This window comes from Aquarana catesbeiana, linkage group LG11, assembly GCF_042186555.1.
Source record: "Aquarana catesbeiana isolate 2022-GZ linkage group LG11, ASM4218655v1, whole genome shotgun sequence".
Taxonomy (NCBI): Eukaryota; Metazoa; Chordata; class Amphibia; order Anura; family Ranidae; genus Aquarana; species Aquarana catesbeiana.
In genome coordinates, this window is record NC_133334.1 from 234,397,414 (window position 1) to 234,413,601 (window position 16,188).

Genomic DNA, 16,188 nt, shown 5'->3' on the forward strand with positions numbered 1-16,188 from the left:
AGCTTTGCTTGACCTTTGTCCTTTTTTATGCACTTAGAGAAATCCTCCTAAATCGTTGGAGGCACCCACTTATTGCTCATAGATTCAGTCAGTTAACTCAGTTTTGCTCCTATATAAAATCACATATGAGAGCAGGCGATGCCCGCAAAAATTTGACAAGGTCTGGTCCGGCTAAATAGATGCATGCGGTTAATGGATAGGGTTGGAGGGCCTCTCCGCTATGGGATCTGGGTGCTCTTGAATTAGATTAGGCGGTTAGCTCCCTCCCCCCGATGCCTCTACCCCCCTTCCCTCCTGTCTTACTCCTCTTTCCCCCACTCTCTTCTGCACTCTGTGGTCCCCCCCCATACCCTACCACTCTCTACTGCAACGTCCGCTATAACGGCTAGTTATTAAGGGTGCAATGCTGGATGCTTTTTTTTTTTTTTTTTTGTCTACAGGTTTGAGCACATGGCTTGCTGTTGCCATGTTGGTTTGGGAACAACAGCATCTACCAATCAGCCAGGACACATCCAGGGCATCCACCGCAGACAACAGGGAGCAGTGACCTCCATATAAAGCACTACATGCCCATTACCCCTGCAGGGGTGCTTGGAGTCGACGTGACAGTATATACCAGTACATATATATTGAAGCATCTCTGTCTACACACTGTACCTATATAGACAGCCCATATGTACACCATTCCTTTCTTTACCACACATCATTAAATACTTAACTAAACCAACCTAGGGACCTAAGGGCCTCTCCTTACCTGATTCATACCAGTTACTGGGGCATACTGTCTCATATACTTACTGAGATGGTATAGGTATTGATGCATCATTCTCTATTACTATAAAATACCTTTTTTTGTTTTTTTTCCTAATATGCAGTGACATGTAGGTTTTTCTTAGGTAGCACCAATTACCCCATTTTTTTACTTTATAATACAATGCTGGATGCTGGTGCACAAGAGGTCCTCATCACTATAAACGGTTCTTCTGGTGGGCATTGTAATTAGTAACTTACCTTGCACGGTAAACTGTGGGGTTCACCCCTTGATATGTAATCAATTTTACTGATGATAATTTTGTCATGCAATTGATCTATGCCTGTTGGCATGTGTTTTGTTCTGCTGATTTGTTCCATAAAATCTTTTCTGTTAAAAAAATAAAATAAGGAGTTGCTCCCCAACTCCAACTTCCTTTGCAGCTCTGCCCTATTTGGGAAGGATTCCTGCAAGATTTTGCAGAGAGTGTGGAAATGTGTGCCAATTCAGCCAAAAAAGCATTTGTGGGATCAGGTACAGATGTTTGATGACAAGATTTGGCTTGCATTTGGCATCCTGATTCAATGTGCTCAGTATGTGTTCACTGTGCAGGACACCATCTCCTCCACACCAAACTAGTCAAACTATGGGGTTGATTTATTAAAGGCAAATAGACTGTGCACTTTGCAAAGTTGCTCCAGAGCTTAGTAAATGAGGGGGAGCTCTGCTGACTTCCATCATCCAATCATGTGCAAGCAAAAATGCAGGTTTTTTTTTTCCTTGCATGTGATTGGGTATTCTTTGCAAAGTGAAGCTTTATCGCATTTACTAAGCTCTGGAACAATTGCACTTGCAGAGTGCACAATCTATTTGCCTTTAGTAAATCAAACCGTATGTCTTTAGGAAACTAGCTTTGTGCACAGGGGCATAGTCCTTCTTTGGACAGAAGAGGTGTCCTCCACCCTGTTGCCATAAGATTAGCAGCCCACAATTGTCTAAGATGTCTGTTTATGCTGTAGCATTATCCTGAATAATATGGAGGGGTGTCCACATACTTTTTGCCATGCAGTTGTAAGTGTGATTGTCAGGCATTCACAAACTTTAGGCCCCATTGTGTATCCGGTTTAGACTGCTGTTGGTGTCTTCCTGTTCCAGTGATCCCTATTACCCTCATTTTTTTGTCTTTGTAAGTTAAAAGGAAAAAAACCCAATGCATTTATTATGGGAGAGCAGGGCTCTTTTTTTTTTTTTTTTTTTTTTTTTTTTTTTAAAGCCCTAAAGGCCACAAAAAAGCTTTTTTTTTTTTTTTTTTTTTTTTTTACAGGGAACAGAAAGCCAGAGCCAATATTGGGAGTCAAATGCTTGGCTCCCTACAATGATGCAGATGGTCTTAACCTATTGATTTAAACAGTAATATAGTATTACAGAAATCACTAACTCATGATTAAACGCAACATAACATATTTACATTTCTAAATATACCCTCAAGGATATAAAAATTGGAAACCCAGAAAGGTTACACCCTTCTGCTGCTGAAAGGACGATTATGAAACTTGAAGTCTGACAACATCACTAAATTATTCTCAATATTATGCCCTGTTTCACAAACCAAACATGTTATAAAATTATTGCAAATTTTCTACCTTTTTTAGAGCTCTTGTTGAACGCAGGTCAGTAAAATCCTCTTAACTTTAAATGATCAGTACACATGGAAGCTCAGAGGCTGCGTTTGACCTGTTTTGTGTTGAGATGTGTTTCTTTAGTTGCAACATGTCTTAATTGGGTGCGTTTGAACTACATGCAAAGCAGGTCAAACACAGCCTTTTCTTTTCAAAGAGATAAGGAGAACTGCAGTGTGCCATCTGAGTTTAGTATATTAATAAAATTATTGTGGTGAAAAGACAAATGGCAACTCACATTGTGACAGTTAAAATCAGGCTCATCACATAGTAAAGGCTTCCGATGGACAGTCACAACAACAGGGAACCTCAGACCTAGATTGGAGTACCGGGTGGATGGATACACCTGAAGGACCAAGAGAACACACCGGGGGGCACCAAACTAAGTTGTATTAACAGTACTGAGAAATACTTGTAAATTAGTAACTCATATAGGAAGCGGAAATGGCACTTTCTGTATGTAATCCATGAGTGGCCGGCTCATGCACCTAGGATGGGGAGCCTCTTACTACAACTTGCAGCCTGGAAAGTCCAGACCTCAAGCTGGATGACAGCTTAGATGAGGAAGTCTTCCTCATCTAAGCTGTCATCCAGTCCTGCAGGTGTATCCATCCACCAAGTACTCCAATCTTGGTCTGAGGTTCCCTGTTGTTGTGAGACTGTCCATTGGAAGTCCTTACTATATGATGAGCCATATGATGAGCCTGATTTTAACTGTCACAATGTAAGTTGCCATTTGTCTAATCTGTTAATATTCTACACTGAGATTGCTCACTGCTGTTCTTCTTATCTGTTTTTCATAGTGATAATCACACTGGCGGAGCTGTCAGGATGAGAGAAGTATCTAAGATGAAGATAAAATAGTTATATGAACTGAAATCTTATTCCCCATTCGGACTAAATGAAGATTGGGATTTAAATTTTCATTGATAGGAGTAATTTTTTTTTTTACTTACCAATTCCCTTATAAAATAATTAAAAAAAACAATTTTAACTCTTTTTTTGTGATTTTTTTTTTCACATCTTTATCTTTAACTGGCAGAGTATCCTTAACGATATTCATTTTAACAATAGTGATATGTATATTTTTTCTTTTACAAAGTGTTTTATTAATATTCAATCCAACATATTAGCTCGACAATTTGGTGGTTACATTGCAAATAAAACATATAGTACAAAAAAGAAAAACAAAATAAAGAGAAATACTCAAGTCCTATAAATTCTAAGATAGGCGATACGTAACATCTAGAAGATAAATATCACAGTCCGAAGTATCTCGGGACTCTGAAAAACGCTGCGTGAAGTGAAGACCAAAAATGTCCATACATAAAATCAAATGCAGCCTGCTACAAAACCATATATTGAATGAGTTTGTATATAAAAGAAAATACTGTATAATAATGCTGGTGGCCTGATAAATAGACATGTGCGGTTTGTTTTGTTCCGAATTAGTATTCGGACAAATTTTTCGTTACTCGGAGATTTGGATTTATCCGAATACCCGAATTACAATATAAACAAATGTCACAGAATGCTCCGAAATGACGTAACAAAATTCGTCAGAATTTCAGAAATTCGGACTGAAATTCGAATAGAATTTTACATTGAACTCCAGTCGAATTCTAACTACACATATTGCTGAAATCAAAGACTGTGTTATTAGAGTACCATTTCAAAATAATGCTGTTTTTGTTAAGCCAATGGTGATTTAAAGAGTCATTGTAATCATTTAATGAAGATTTTTCTTTTGTTTGTTCACTTTGCTGCATTCAAATCGAAAACAATATAACATTTTCGTTGAAAATCCCGAACACGAATTGAACGAATCGCCCGAACTGAACTAAACAAAAAATAACTAGATTAACGAATCAAAACAAAACTAAACTAATTTTTTCGTCATACAGTCTACTGATAAACCTAAGAGGAAGAACGGGAAATGAGGCTAGAGAAAGGAAAGAGAAGTAAAGAATGAAAAAGAGGGGGGAAAATAAGGGAACTAGAAATAGAAAAGGAAAGAGAAAAAATTAGAAGAGAGGAGCCCAGGTGGTGGGGACCAGGAACATATTAAATCAAGAGAAGCGTAGTATCAAATCTGGAGGGTTGAATATAAGCAATCCATGGTTGCCAAACCCGAAGGAACTTATCATGTGTGTCTGAAAGGATAGCTGTCAGCTTTTCATGAACCATAATATCATTCATAAGATTTTTAACCGCCTCAAAACTAAGTACAGTGTTTTCCATGCCCTTGCTATAGTTAACTTGGTTACATTAAAAAGATGCAGCGCTAGCTGACGCTCTGGCCGAAGCAATTCTGCAATCGGTTTGTAAAGAAGAGCTTCATAGGGGTCCCTTTTGCGATTAGTATGAAATAAGTTGCGGAGAAGAGTGTAGATTCTAACCCATAACCTGCATACCTACAGACAGTAATATATATATTTTTTGATAATTACCGTATATAGTTTATACATTTTGATTTTATTGATAATTTGTGACTACTATAGAGTATATACATTTAAAGATTTTATTGAAATATTCTGACTGTAATATGTAGCCTCGCCGGACTCCAACATAGACAATCTCTTATATATACAATAATTCTTAATACAGAATATTCAGTATATATGTTTTTAGTTATATTTCTTTAAGCAATGTTGGATCATATTCTTACTCACTTAGGGCGATCTATGTCTCCTCTACACATAATTTTTATCATATTCCATATATGGCTAGATCTAGTAAGGAATACTTTTATTAACATTTACCTGGAGGCTACAAGAAAATGGAGCCTAACAGGAAGTGTTAATATGTGATCTGATGACTTCCTTGTCCATTAGAAAAAGTCGGTCGCTTGTAGTTGGTTTGACCACAACAAAATGGTGTTGAAACTGAAAGTGACGTTCTGGAGCTCTGCAAATAGGCTACATAATCATGGCCGCTTTAAACAAACAAACAGAAGCTGCTGAAAATGTGTGATACGGCGTTGGGCATTACCGTAAAGGGCTTGAGGTCTCGCCGCCATTCCCTGCAGGTTTGCTGGCCCCTTATGTATGCTATAAAGCAGCATGTGTTATATTAATTTTATGGTGGAAGTTTTTAACTGTATATTTTTGATTATGATTAAATCTACTACACTATGAGAATTTTTTTATTGCTGGTGATTCCATGTGGATCTCAACACTTCCACTCTACCAAGGGTTAGTACCAAAGAGCAGTCTTATCCTATCATTTGTGGAGAGAGGAAGGTCATTATGGATACCATATATAAAAAAGTGCTCATCGCTGTTCTAATGTTAGACAGCATATCTTTGAGGTAAGTTCAAAATTTTACCAAGGAAGGATTGACATAGAGGGTGTTTTCCAATCGCTGGGTGAAGGATGGACTTAATGTCCCGTACACATGATTGGATTTTCCGACAACAAATGTTGGATGTGAGCTTGTTGGCGGAAAGTCCGATCGAGTGTATGCTCCATCAAACATTTTTTGTCGGACTTTCCACTAACAAATGTTGGCTAGCAGGTTCTCAAATTTTCCGCCAACAAAATGTTTGTTGTCGGACTTTCCGTTCGTGTGCACACAAGTCCGTCGGACAAAAGTTCACGCATGCTCAGAATCAAGTACGAGTCGGAAGCGCTCGGTCTTGTAAAACTAGCGTTCGTAATGGAGGTATCATGTACGTCACTACGTTCGTAATTGTTGGCCAACATTTGTGTGACTGTGTTTTTTTACAAGACAGTTTGGAGCCAACACCCTTCGAACAAAAATCCACATTTTTTTTGTCGGAAAGTCCGTATGTATGGGGCATAACACTTTTAGACTTTTCATGTTTTTATTTTAATGTGTTGTGAATCATTCACATTTGTGGCTGTGACACTTGGGTCAAGAAATCAAATTTTTTTGTGGACATTGACTATATAACCAAGTGTAATGTAACTGAGTGCTGGATTAATTTTTATATATTTTTATTGGGTGTCAAAATGCTACCAGGCTGGAAGATGGAAGGACTGGGCTCCCTAATACACATTCCCATTTCTGACATAATAACTCACCTTTACTATTTTAAATATCAGATATCGATTATATGGAACTTACCGATCCAAGCGTACAAGGATACTCCCCCAAAAAGTCATGTTCGTACAGCTGTGTGCTTGACTTGTCCTGGTCAAAAATGGAAAATTTTAACTTCTGCACCTCTTCAAAGTGGTAGTTTATGGTAAACTTCTTTGAAAATACGGGGTTCAGGTTGTTGACGCTTGTTTCAGTTCTATCAATCTACAATAGACAAACGGACACATTGTTTTATACCATAATTACTTTTCCAGAATATTTTTAAGCCATAACTATTCTAGGTAAAACAAACATGTCTGCCTGCTCTTTACTTACACAGAATATGGAAGAAATGTTACAATTTGGCTAGGAATGAATGAAAAGCTGTGTTCTGAGCATAGACAATTACAGATTTGTCATTGGCCATATACCACATTACATCGGCAACAGACTGTGCAAATTAGACTCACTTTCCATAACTAAAAGACCATCATTGTTTGCTGCACCAGGCTACTGGTTGTTTCCACAAGTTTAAATACTTAAAAATTATTTTTAATGCATTCTCAATTTTCAAAAAGGACACTGAGAGCTTTTTATAACTAAAGTGGTTAGGTGAATATACATCAAAATCAACTTAGAAGAACCCTTTCTGAGAAAACACACATACTTCCAAAGGGCACCTATGAAAGAACTAAAAAAAATACTTACAGTGCCTTGAAAAAGTATTCATACACCTTTTTTCCACATTTTGTCATGTTACAACCAAAAACGTAAATGTATTTTATTGGGATTTTATGTGATAGACCAACACAAAGTGGCACATAATTGTGAAGTGGAAGGAAAATGATAAATAGTTTTCAATTTTTTTTACAAATAAATATATGAAAAGTGTGGCGTGCATTTGTATTCATCCCCCTTTACTCTGCTACCCCCAGGGTGGATATAAATCGTTTATTTAAAAAAAAAAAAAATCAAAAATAAACAAAAAATCTATTTTTTTTATTTAAATCAGATTTTTTTTTTTATTTCAATTGATTTTTTTAGTTTTTTATTAAATTTATTTTAATAAAATGCTTTTGGAGTAAAAATCTATCTAAATATAGTTTTCTATTTAAGATAAATTAGTAATTTAGTTTATTCAGGATGAAATGGAGCTTAGTTATGTAGCATTGGACTGTATATTCTGCAATATTTACCATTTTTGGTAAACTCATTCTGCAAGCTGAGATAACATGCACTGCATTGATGCATTCACACAATTTCACAGTAACCATGAGATAAACCAAAGTTCAGCAACATTGCTTTATCCCATTGTTGTGCAAATCTATGTACACTACAAACTGTATGATTGAAACGGTTCTGATATAGCTGTTTTACTAACCTGACAGCTTATTATTCTGAATAGGAAACCCTCGTTTGATTTGTAAATATTTAAGATTCTAACTACCAGCAAAAATAAGTTCTTACATTTAAAGAGCACCTGTCATTTCAGATCCATCATGGCAGCGCCTGTTAGCGGGCATCTACTCACCTGCTGCCGCCATGTCCCTCACCTTGTTGTGTCACTGCCGCATCACCAGCCATCCCATTAAAGTGAATGAGACTGTCGGTGAGTCAACAGGGGGGCAGAAGAGCCGTCGCTGCAGGACAGAGATGACAGTTGCTCTTTAACCACTTCAATACTGGGCACTTTTGCCCCTTTCCTTCCCAGGCCAATTTTCAGCCCTCAGCGCTCTTGTATGTTTAAAAAGGCACGGTCATGCAACACTGTACCCAAATGAAACTTTTATCATTTTGTTCACACAAATAGAGAAAATTGCTGTTCACAGACGCTCTCCATCCAATCTGACAGAACTTGAGCTATTTTGCAAAGAAGAATGGACAAAAATGTCACTCTAGATGTGCAAAGCTGGTAGAGACATCCCCAAAAAAAGACTGGCAGCTGTAATTGCAGCGAAAGGTGGTTCTACAAAATATTGACTCGGGGGGGGGGGGGGGGGGGGGCCTGAATACAAATGCACGCCACGCTTTTCACATATATATTTGTAAAAAAATTTGAAAGCCATTTATCATTTTCCTTCCACTTCACAATTATGCACCACTTTGTGTTGGTCTATCACATAAAATCCCACTAAAATACATTTACATTTTTGGTTGTAACATGACAAAATCAGGGAAAATTTCAAGGGGTATGAATATTTTTCAAGGCACTGTATGAATGTTGTACGTCATAACCAAACAAGTCTTAGCCACCATTCATACTTGTGGCTAGCTTTACACTTCTTCAAGCGTTTTTATGCATGTTTGTAAATGCATCAATAGGTGCAATAAATTATTCTGCCACAATCAGCATAAAATCCTACATTGTAAAAAACTAGCAGCTAGCTGACATATTTGTATATGTGTTTCTCATAAGTTTTCAGGCTTCAGGGTTTTTGTTTTAGCCAGTGGAAAGCTAGTTACTGGGAGATGGCGAGGCAAGAAATCACATTAAAAAATGAACAATTTTCAGCGACAAGTTTTAAGCAACACCAAGTGTGTTGTGTGCTCAAGTGTGAACAGGTACCATAGGATACAATGGGAATCCTAATGTCTATCGCTAAATTGCTTCTAGAAAAAATGCTTCAAAATGCTTAGATGTGAACCAGGGATAAGCGATTTGTTACATATTTTTCCTTACATGCGCCAATGCTCAACATCTAATTTTCCATTCTATTATATTGTGGCTGTTTACACTTCTACGCTCAGCCCCTGGAAGCTCAAAGGGTACATGAGCTTTTTGAAGCTGTGTCACATGTCTACAGGTGCTTCTGCTGAAGTTTATAGGGCTAACAAACGCGCAACACAGCTCCAAAACAATAGCATTTTTGCATGCTTTTGTGCCTGAACAACTCTCCTCCTATGTTCTCCTTCTCAAAACAAAAGCGCATACAAAACATTTTAAAAACGCTTCAAAAAAAGCAAAAATAAAAAGAGAAGCTTTGACATAAAGTGGAACTGGAGTTCAAATGAACCACAATTAGTGTAGCACAACAATACAATGTAAATAATGAAATTATAGAATTATATAAATGGACAATCAAAACGCACTCATCTATATCTTCAAGGTGACTATATTCCTTAGGTAATCCCTCCACAGTCCTCGTTAAGTTCCAGGATATGTATACTCTCCAATATCAGGTATTTTCATATGCCACAAGATATGAATCCCATAAAAAAAAAAAAAAAAAAAAAAAAGCAAAAGCAAAACCATAGTGCTCTCTGTTTCACAAAAATGTATTTGGACACCCAAAAGATAAAAAAAACACTTGCAAAATCCACAAACAAGCAAGCTTTCTGTTGCTATGTCATTCCCAGCTCACCACTTCACACTCTAAGATGGTCAGCGGTATGACGTCACAGGCTCAGCGCCTCCCTCCTATACGCGTGTACCCAAGCCCTTAAATAACTTCCTCCTATATCTCTATAGCAATCTCGTGAGAACCCGGAAGTGACATATGGCCTCTTAACTTCCTCCTGACCATGAAAGGAGAACATTAAGCCACAGTAAACATTCGGCGACACAGATCCTGTGCAAAAAAACATACTAAAAGCATCCTCAATCCCCGGGCATACTTTACTATACATAAGCCATTCAAAAAAATCATAAAGCATATCCAGATGCTGCGTTTTGCAATATATATATATATAAATTTTATTATTATTATTATTATTATTATTATATTATTATTATTATTAATATTATTATACAGGATTTATATAGCGCCAACACTCTGTGTGGCACTTAACAAAATGAAGGCAGACATTACAGCTACATTACAATTTGGTACAAGAGAAATCAGAGGGCCCTGATCATTAGAGCTTACAATCTAAAAAGGGAAGGTCAATTGATACAAAAAGGTAATAGCTGTGGGGGAGGAGCTGATGGAGAAAGTAAACAGTGTATTAGTTAGAAGCAGGATAGGCTTCTTTAAAGAGTAGGGTTTTTAGGGATCGTCTAAAGATGGATAGATTAAGGGACAGTCGGACAGATTGGAGTAGGGAGTTCCAAAGGATGGGAGAAGCTCTGGAGAAATCCTGGAGGCGAGTATGGGAGGAGGTGACAAGGGAGCTAGAGAGCAGGAGATCTTGGTAGGACCGAAAAGAGTGGCTTGTTGGTATTTTGAGACAAGGTTAGTGATGTAGCTGGGGGCAGAGTTATGGATGGCTTTGTAAATTATTGTTAGTACTTTGAATTGTATTAGTTGGGTGAGTGGAAGCCAGTGGAGGGATTGGCAGAGAGGGGTGGAGGACACTGAATGATTGGTAAGGTGGATGAGTCTTGCAGTGGCATTCATTATGGACTGAAGGGGGGGTGGTCTATGTAAAGGTAATCCAATGAGAAGGGAGTTGCAGTAGTCGAAGCGAGAGATAACCAGGGAGAGAATTAGAAGCTTGGTGGTGTCATTAGTTAAAAAGGGGCATATTCTGGAAATGTTGCAGAGGCTAAGGCGGTATGATTTGGACAGGGATTGTATGTGGGCCTGAAAGGACAGTTCAAAGTCTAAGGTTACCCCTAGCACCGTGACATGTGGGGACGTACTGATAGATGTGCCATTGATCTTGACAGAGAAGTCAGGGGAGGGGGCACGTGGGGGAGGAAATATTAAGAGCTCAGTTTTAGATAGATGCAGTTTGAGGAAGTGGTTTGACATCCAGGCTGATATGTCTGTTAGTAAATGTGACGCGTGAAGAGATTGATGGGGTGAGCTGAGGGGCAGAGAGATAGATTTGGGTGTCATCAGCATATAAATGGTAGTGAAAACCATGGGAGGCTATCAGCTGACCCAGCGAGGACTTATAGATCGAGAATAGTAGAGGTCCAAGGACAGAACCTTGGGGGACCCCAACGGTAAGAGGAGTTGGAGAGGAGGAAGTGGAGTTGTAAGAGACACTAAAGGTGCGATGAGATTAGGTAAGATTCGAACCAACGGAGAGTGCAGCCATGTAGACCAAGCAAATTGAGTTTTTTTGAGGAGGAGGGGATGGTCAACAATATATAAAATTTTGGGTTTCATCTACAAAATAAAAAATGAACAGCAAATAAAAAAATTAATAAATATGGGACAGCAAATAACTGTTACTAATGAAACTTAAGTCAAAGTTGACATTTAAACCAGTAGTAGCTAGAACTTTGGTTTAGTAAATCCAATAGGATTCAGGTCGACTTAACTGCCTAATATAATTCCCACCCATTCAATGATTGACCACTTTCTCAAGTCCCCAAAACTTAAGACCTCTAGGGTCCCTATTGTGGACATACCTAAAATGCTTGGTCACACTGTGTTCTACTCTACAATTCTTAATAATAGCTACATATTAATTTGTGTATCCTTACTTGCGTTGACCTGGAGGTATGTCCCACATACTGAATACCACAAGGACATTCTAACATTATTAGCTGTTGCCACAAAGTGTTTTCTTATTTACCTTCAACGATTTGCAAGCTTTACACTTGCCAAGAGAAAAGAACCCAGACAGCAGCTGGACCAATCCATTCAAAGAAGTCATAAGACTCTCAAGCTGAATGGTGGTCTCCAACACTTTGCCGGTTTTGCCCATCATGCAGACACCATGCTACTTTAGTATCATTATCACAATCTTATACACTTCGAATAAAAAAAATATGTATTTCAATTACATCCTCAAGAAAAAAAAACTAACAAAATAATCAAGTGACACGAGGGTGGAGCTTGTAGAAATGGACATTACTGTTCAAGTGTGCCTTAAGAAGCATGTCTAAATATAGTCCTGCCTGGCCTGCCTAGTGCTAGATATAACAATGGGTATAGATTTTACTGCTCTGGATATGGATTACTGGTGGCAGCGATAATGATAGCTGTCACAGTTAGAATGGATTGGAAAGTAAATGGAGATGTCAGTAAAGGATGAAATGACAAAGTGCACAACTGCTTATGCGGGAAATTGACAAGTTCAGAATAAGTGGTGCTAAAATGATAATGTAAGCCATGAAGAATCAGCAAAATTCAAGTTAATATGAGATTGAATATTTAACCACTTAAAGGCAAAAAGGAGCCTGTTGAAACCCTCTTCGAAAAATGGTGTAATCAGTTGTCTTGGGTCTATATGACAAGCACTTCAAGATACCTGCTTGAGTCCTTGGTTTATCTTCAAACCCAGGGCACTTTACTGTGCCATTAGTGACAGCAGCTTATGCAGCTGGGGTCTGGCACACCTCTTCCCACAATTGCCAACTTTACTGGCCACCAAATGTGGTAGGCAGCTTTGCTGGCTGATTGGAAGACATGAAGTTTGGGGCAGGCAGGTTAGAGGTTCACAACAGATGCTGTAATCACTGTTTCCATTAGTTAATTCTGAAGGTCCTGGGTTGCTTTGCTGCTGAGCTGAAGATACTAACTTCTCCAACTGTGGAAAAGTCCACAGACACGTTTCACCCTTTTGGGGCTTAATCGCTGAGGCGTTCTCTACAGGTAGAGAACAGGAGCTGAAGCTATCTTTTCCTCATCTCATTCACATTTATGCAACAGGTTGTTGGTGTCTGTGTGAAAACAGCCACCATTTTGTTGAAGTCTACTGGAGCCTGACAAGCCAATTCTGTCTGTCTTGCACCAGTCTTTCCACATGCTGATCTGACTGACACAAGTTTGGAGGGGCATTCATGCAGTACTATTTTCATTGTTTTGGGCTACATCAGTTTCCTAGTAGTGTCAAAAAGATCTCAGATCTAATTGAAAAACAGGGTATTATTACTATGCAACCATAATTCTTGATATATGAGGCACTAATTTAGGTAATAGTTTCAATGTTCATGTAGTAGTGGGAATGCAGTAAAATGGCAGGGATATTGTCACTTCTGGTACCTCCAAAGTTCAGACAGTGCACTGGAAGTAGAATGCTCCTGTAAGGTAGGCACCTGTCTGCCAACTTCCCACCCCTCACACAATTATGAAGGTTGACTGACAACATAGTACCCTCCTTATGCCGCTCCATTTGAGTATTTTGCAGAGCAAATCTCCACCCAACGTCATGTGACATCACATTACTACCTTTAGCCACTGTAGCGAGACCTCCTCCTAGGCTGCATCTTTTGAAATAGCAAACCACGGAGATCATGATAACGGATTTTGTAAAAACATTTTACTTTCACATTTCATTTATAGTCTGGCTGCCACTTACAGTGAAGTTGTCCTGAACTCCAGCTTTTGATACACTTGATAAGCTTCCTCTGACTGGCTGAGTCTGAGGTTGTGACTTCATCAAAGTGAAACAAAGAAAGGTGGCGGCACATCCAGGAATTAAAATCATTGAAGTTAATTGAAGATCCATAAAATCATGGGAACGTGTCACACAACGATCAAAAAAGGTGCTCAGTGGACGTGTTTCACACTGACGTGCTTACTCATCACTGCTCATTCAGCAGCATATGAGATCCTGCAGGTGGTTTGTGAGCAGTGTGTACCCAGCTTTCTCTTCCATTGTGACATCATCAGCCCGCTTCTCTGTCTCAGTCAGAGGAAGCTTTGTATTCTTTGCTAGAATACATAACTTTCTCTGAATGGCTGAGTGCCGATCAGATGGACTCTATTGTGTTTCGGTATGAGACAGGAAGTCTCGGCTCGAACCCAGAACACAGTGCGGTATGCTGTATGTAGCCTCCACTACATACAGTTTATACCGCACATCCATCGGCTTTACATGTTTGTGAGGGACATAGTTTGTTTGGGCCAACTTGACCCAAACTAACACTGTAAAGTATATTAAAAGCTGGCGTTCAGCTTTAAGTGGCACCTGGGGTGGCTTCCTGTTGGTTAAGGGTTTGTTTTATAGGTTAGACTAAGTGTTAATGGTTGACGTGGGGGTTAAAGTGGTGTTCCGGCCGAAATTATACTTTTTAAATAAAAATACCCCTATAATACACAAGCTTAATGTATTCTAGTAAAGTTAGTCTGTGAACTAAGGTCTGTTTTGTTAGTTTACAGCAGTAGTTTGTTATTTTATAAATTTACAGCAGGCCGTGACCATCTTAAGTGTGGGCATCTGAAGCCAGACTATATTTCTTCCTGGATCTCGCACATGCTCAGTGCAGCACAAGCAGTGTAATAGGTTTCAGGTCAGGTTTCCATAGCAACGGCAGTTTCAGAGGAAGTTGCCACCCCTTCCCAGAAGGCATTGCAAACAGGAAATGCTGCAATGGGCCGCGGCCAGGGAGGAGGAAGTGAAAAATGAATGGAGCAGATATACAGTAGGTGATGAGAAAAAATATAAAAAAATATCCAATTTGTTTACAGTGCACAGTTTAGTGAGGGATGCTGAAGAGTTGTAAAAGTGGGTGGAACTCCACTTTAAGTGCTGGGGTTTCTAGTGTTAAGCTAGTCATACACTTGTTGATTTTCTACCAAATGTTTGTATGAAAATTTGTACAAATATTCGTATGAAAATTTGTACAAATATTCGTACGAAAATTCTCAGTACATTCCATGACTTAACAAATGTCATTCAAAAGTACTTCAAAATTGTGTTCAGTTTTGGAATGACTGGATTTTCCTAAACCTAATACACTGTTAGAAATTCATTAATTTGAGAAAAAAAATTCCATGCTGCTCCTTCAAATTTTCTCGTCAGTGCGGTTGAAAACGAACATCAATTTGACCCCTACTAATGATTACAAAATCTAACAAATGCTCTTAATGCTTAAAATTCTAATGAAATAATGGATCTCTTTTCCCCTTCAACTAATCTCTGACATAGAGAGAAGACTTTTTTTCTGTTTACAGGAAAAGGGTTCTCCCTTAGGTGTTCACGTCACTGCCTGTGTGACATAAACATTTCTTCTTGGCTGTTCAACGGCACAGTCTTCTTAGGATCCAGAAGAAGAGTGATGAGCTGTTTGGGCAAATCTGCAGCTCAGTTGCTTTCAAAAGTTGCTCAATCCCTAGCAACTTCTTAGGCTTCGTGCACACGGGCATTAGAAAAAGCGATCTGCAAAGCCACTACCAACGCCAGGAAAAAGCGGCTGTAAAAACAAGCTTTTAGTAGCTTTTTGCTTTGGCGTTAATCCGCATTTAGCCACGTTAGCTTTTAGCAGCGTTTCTCTGCCTCTATTCAAAATCAATGGTTCCCTATGAGAGCAGTCTTAACTAATCCCAATTTCAGCCAACTGATTTGAATAGAAGTCGCATCCAAGTCGGATCATCATGATCCGAATTGTGGTGCGACTTGTTCTCTGGGGATCTTGAAAGGGAACCCCACGCCAACATTTAAAAGAATAATGGCATGGGGTCCCTTTCAAGATCCATACCAGGCCCTTTGAATCTTGTATGGATCTTGAAAGGGAACCCCATGCCAGAAAGGGAAAAAAAAACTGCGTGGGGTCCCCCCAAGACCACACCAGACCCTTATCCGAGCATGAAACCTGGCAGGTCACGTGACGTTACAATGGATGGGGTCTCCCAGTGACATCACCGAATGGCCACGCCCCATGGCTATATAAGAACCGGCAGAGATCAAAGCTGGCACTATGACGGGAGACAGCGTCAGAGGAGTACCAGGTTGGTGGCGGAAAAGACAGCAAGGCGGAGAAGACAGCAACAGGGGAGAAGAAGACCGGAGGGAGAAGACCGGGAAAATTTTTTTATTAAAGGACTCGTGAAAATTGATTCTTGTTTTTATTTACACTACATTGCCTTTTTTGG

The 16,188-nt window shown here is 39.0% G+C and overlaps 1 protein-coding gene across 2 annotated transcripts in view; it reads right to left on the reverse strand.

The window, feature by feature from the left end:
* CPNE2 (copine 2) overlaps window positions 1–16,188 on the reverse strand; it is a 180,902-nt gene that overhangs the window by 103,918 nt on the left and 60,796 nt on the right. For both annotated transcript variants that reach the window (XM_073605522.1, XM_073605524.1), the window contains exon 3: window positions 6,521–6,700. In XM_073605522.1, the coding sequence (XP_073461623.1) occupies window positions 6,521–6,700 (180 nt within the window). The remainder of the gene's footprint in view (window positions 1–6,520; window positions 6,701–16,188) is intronic.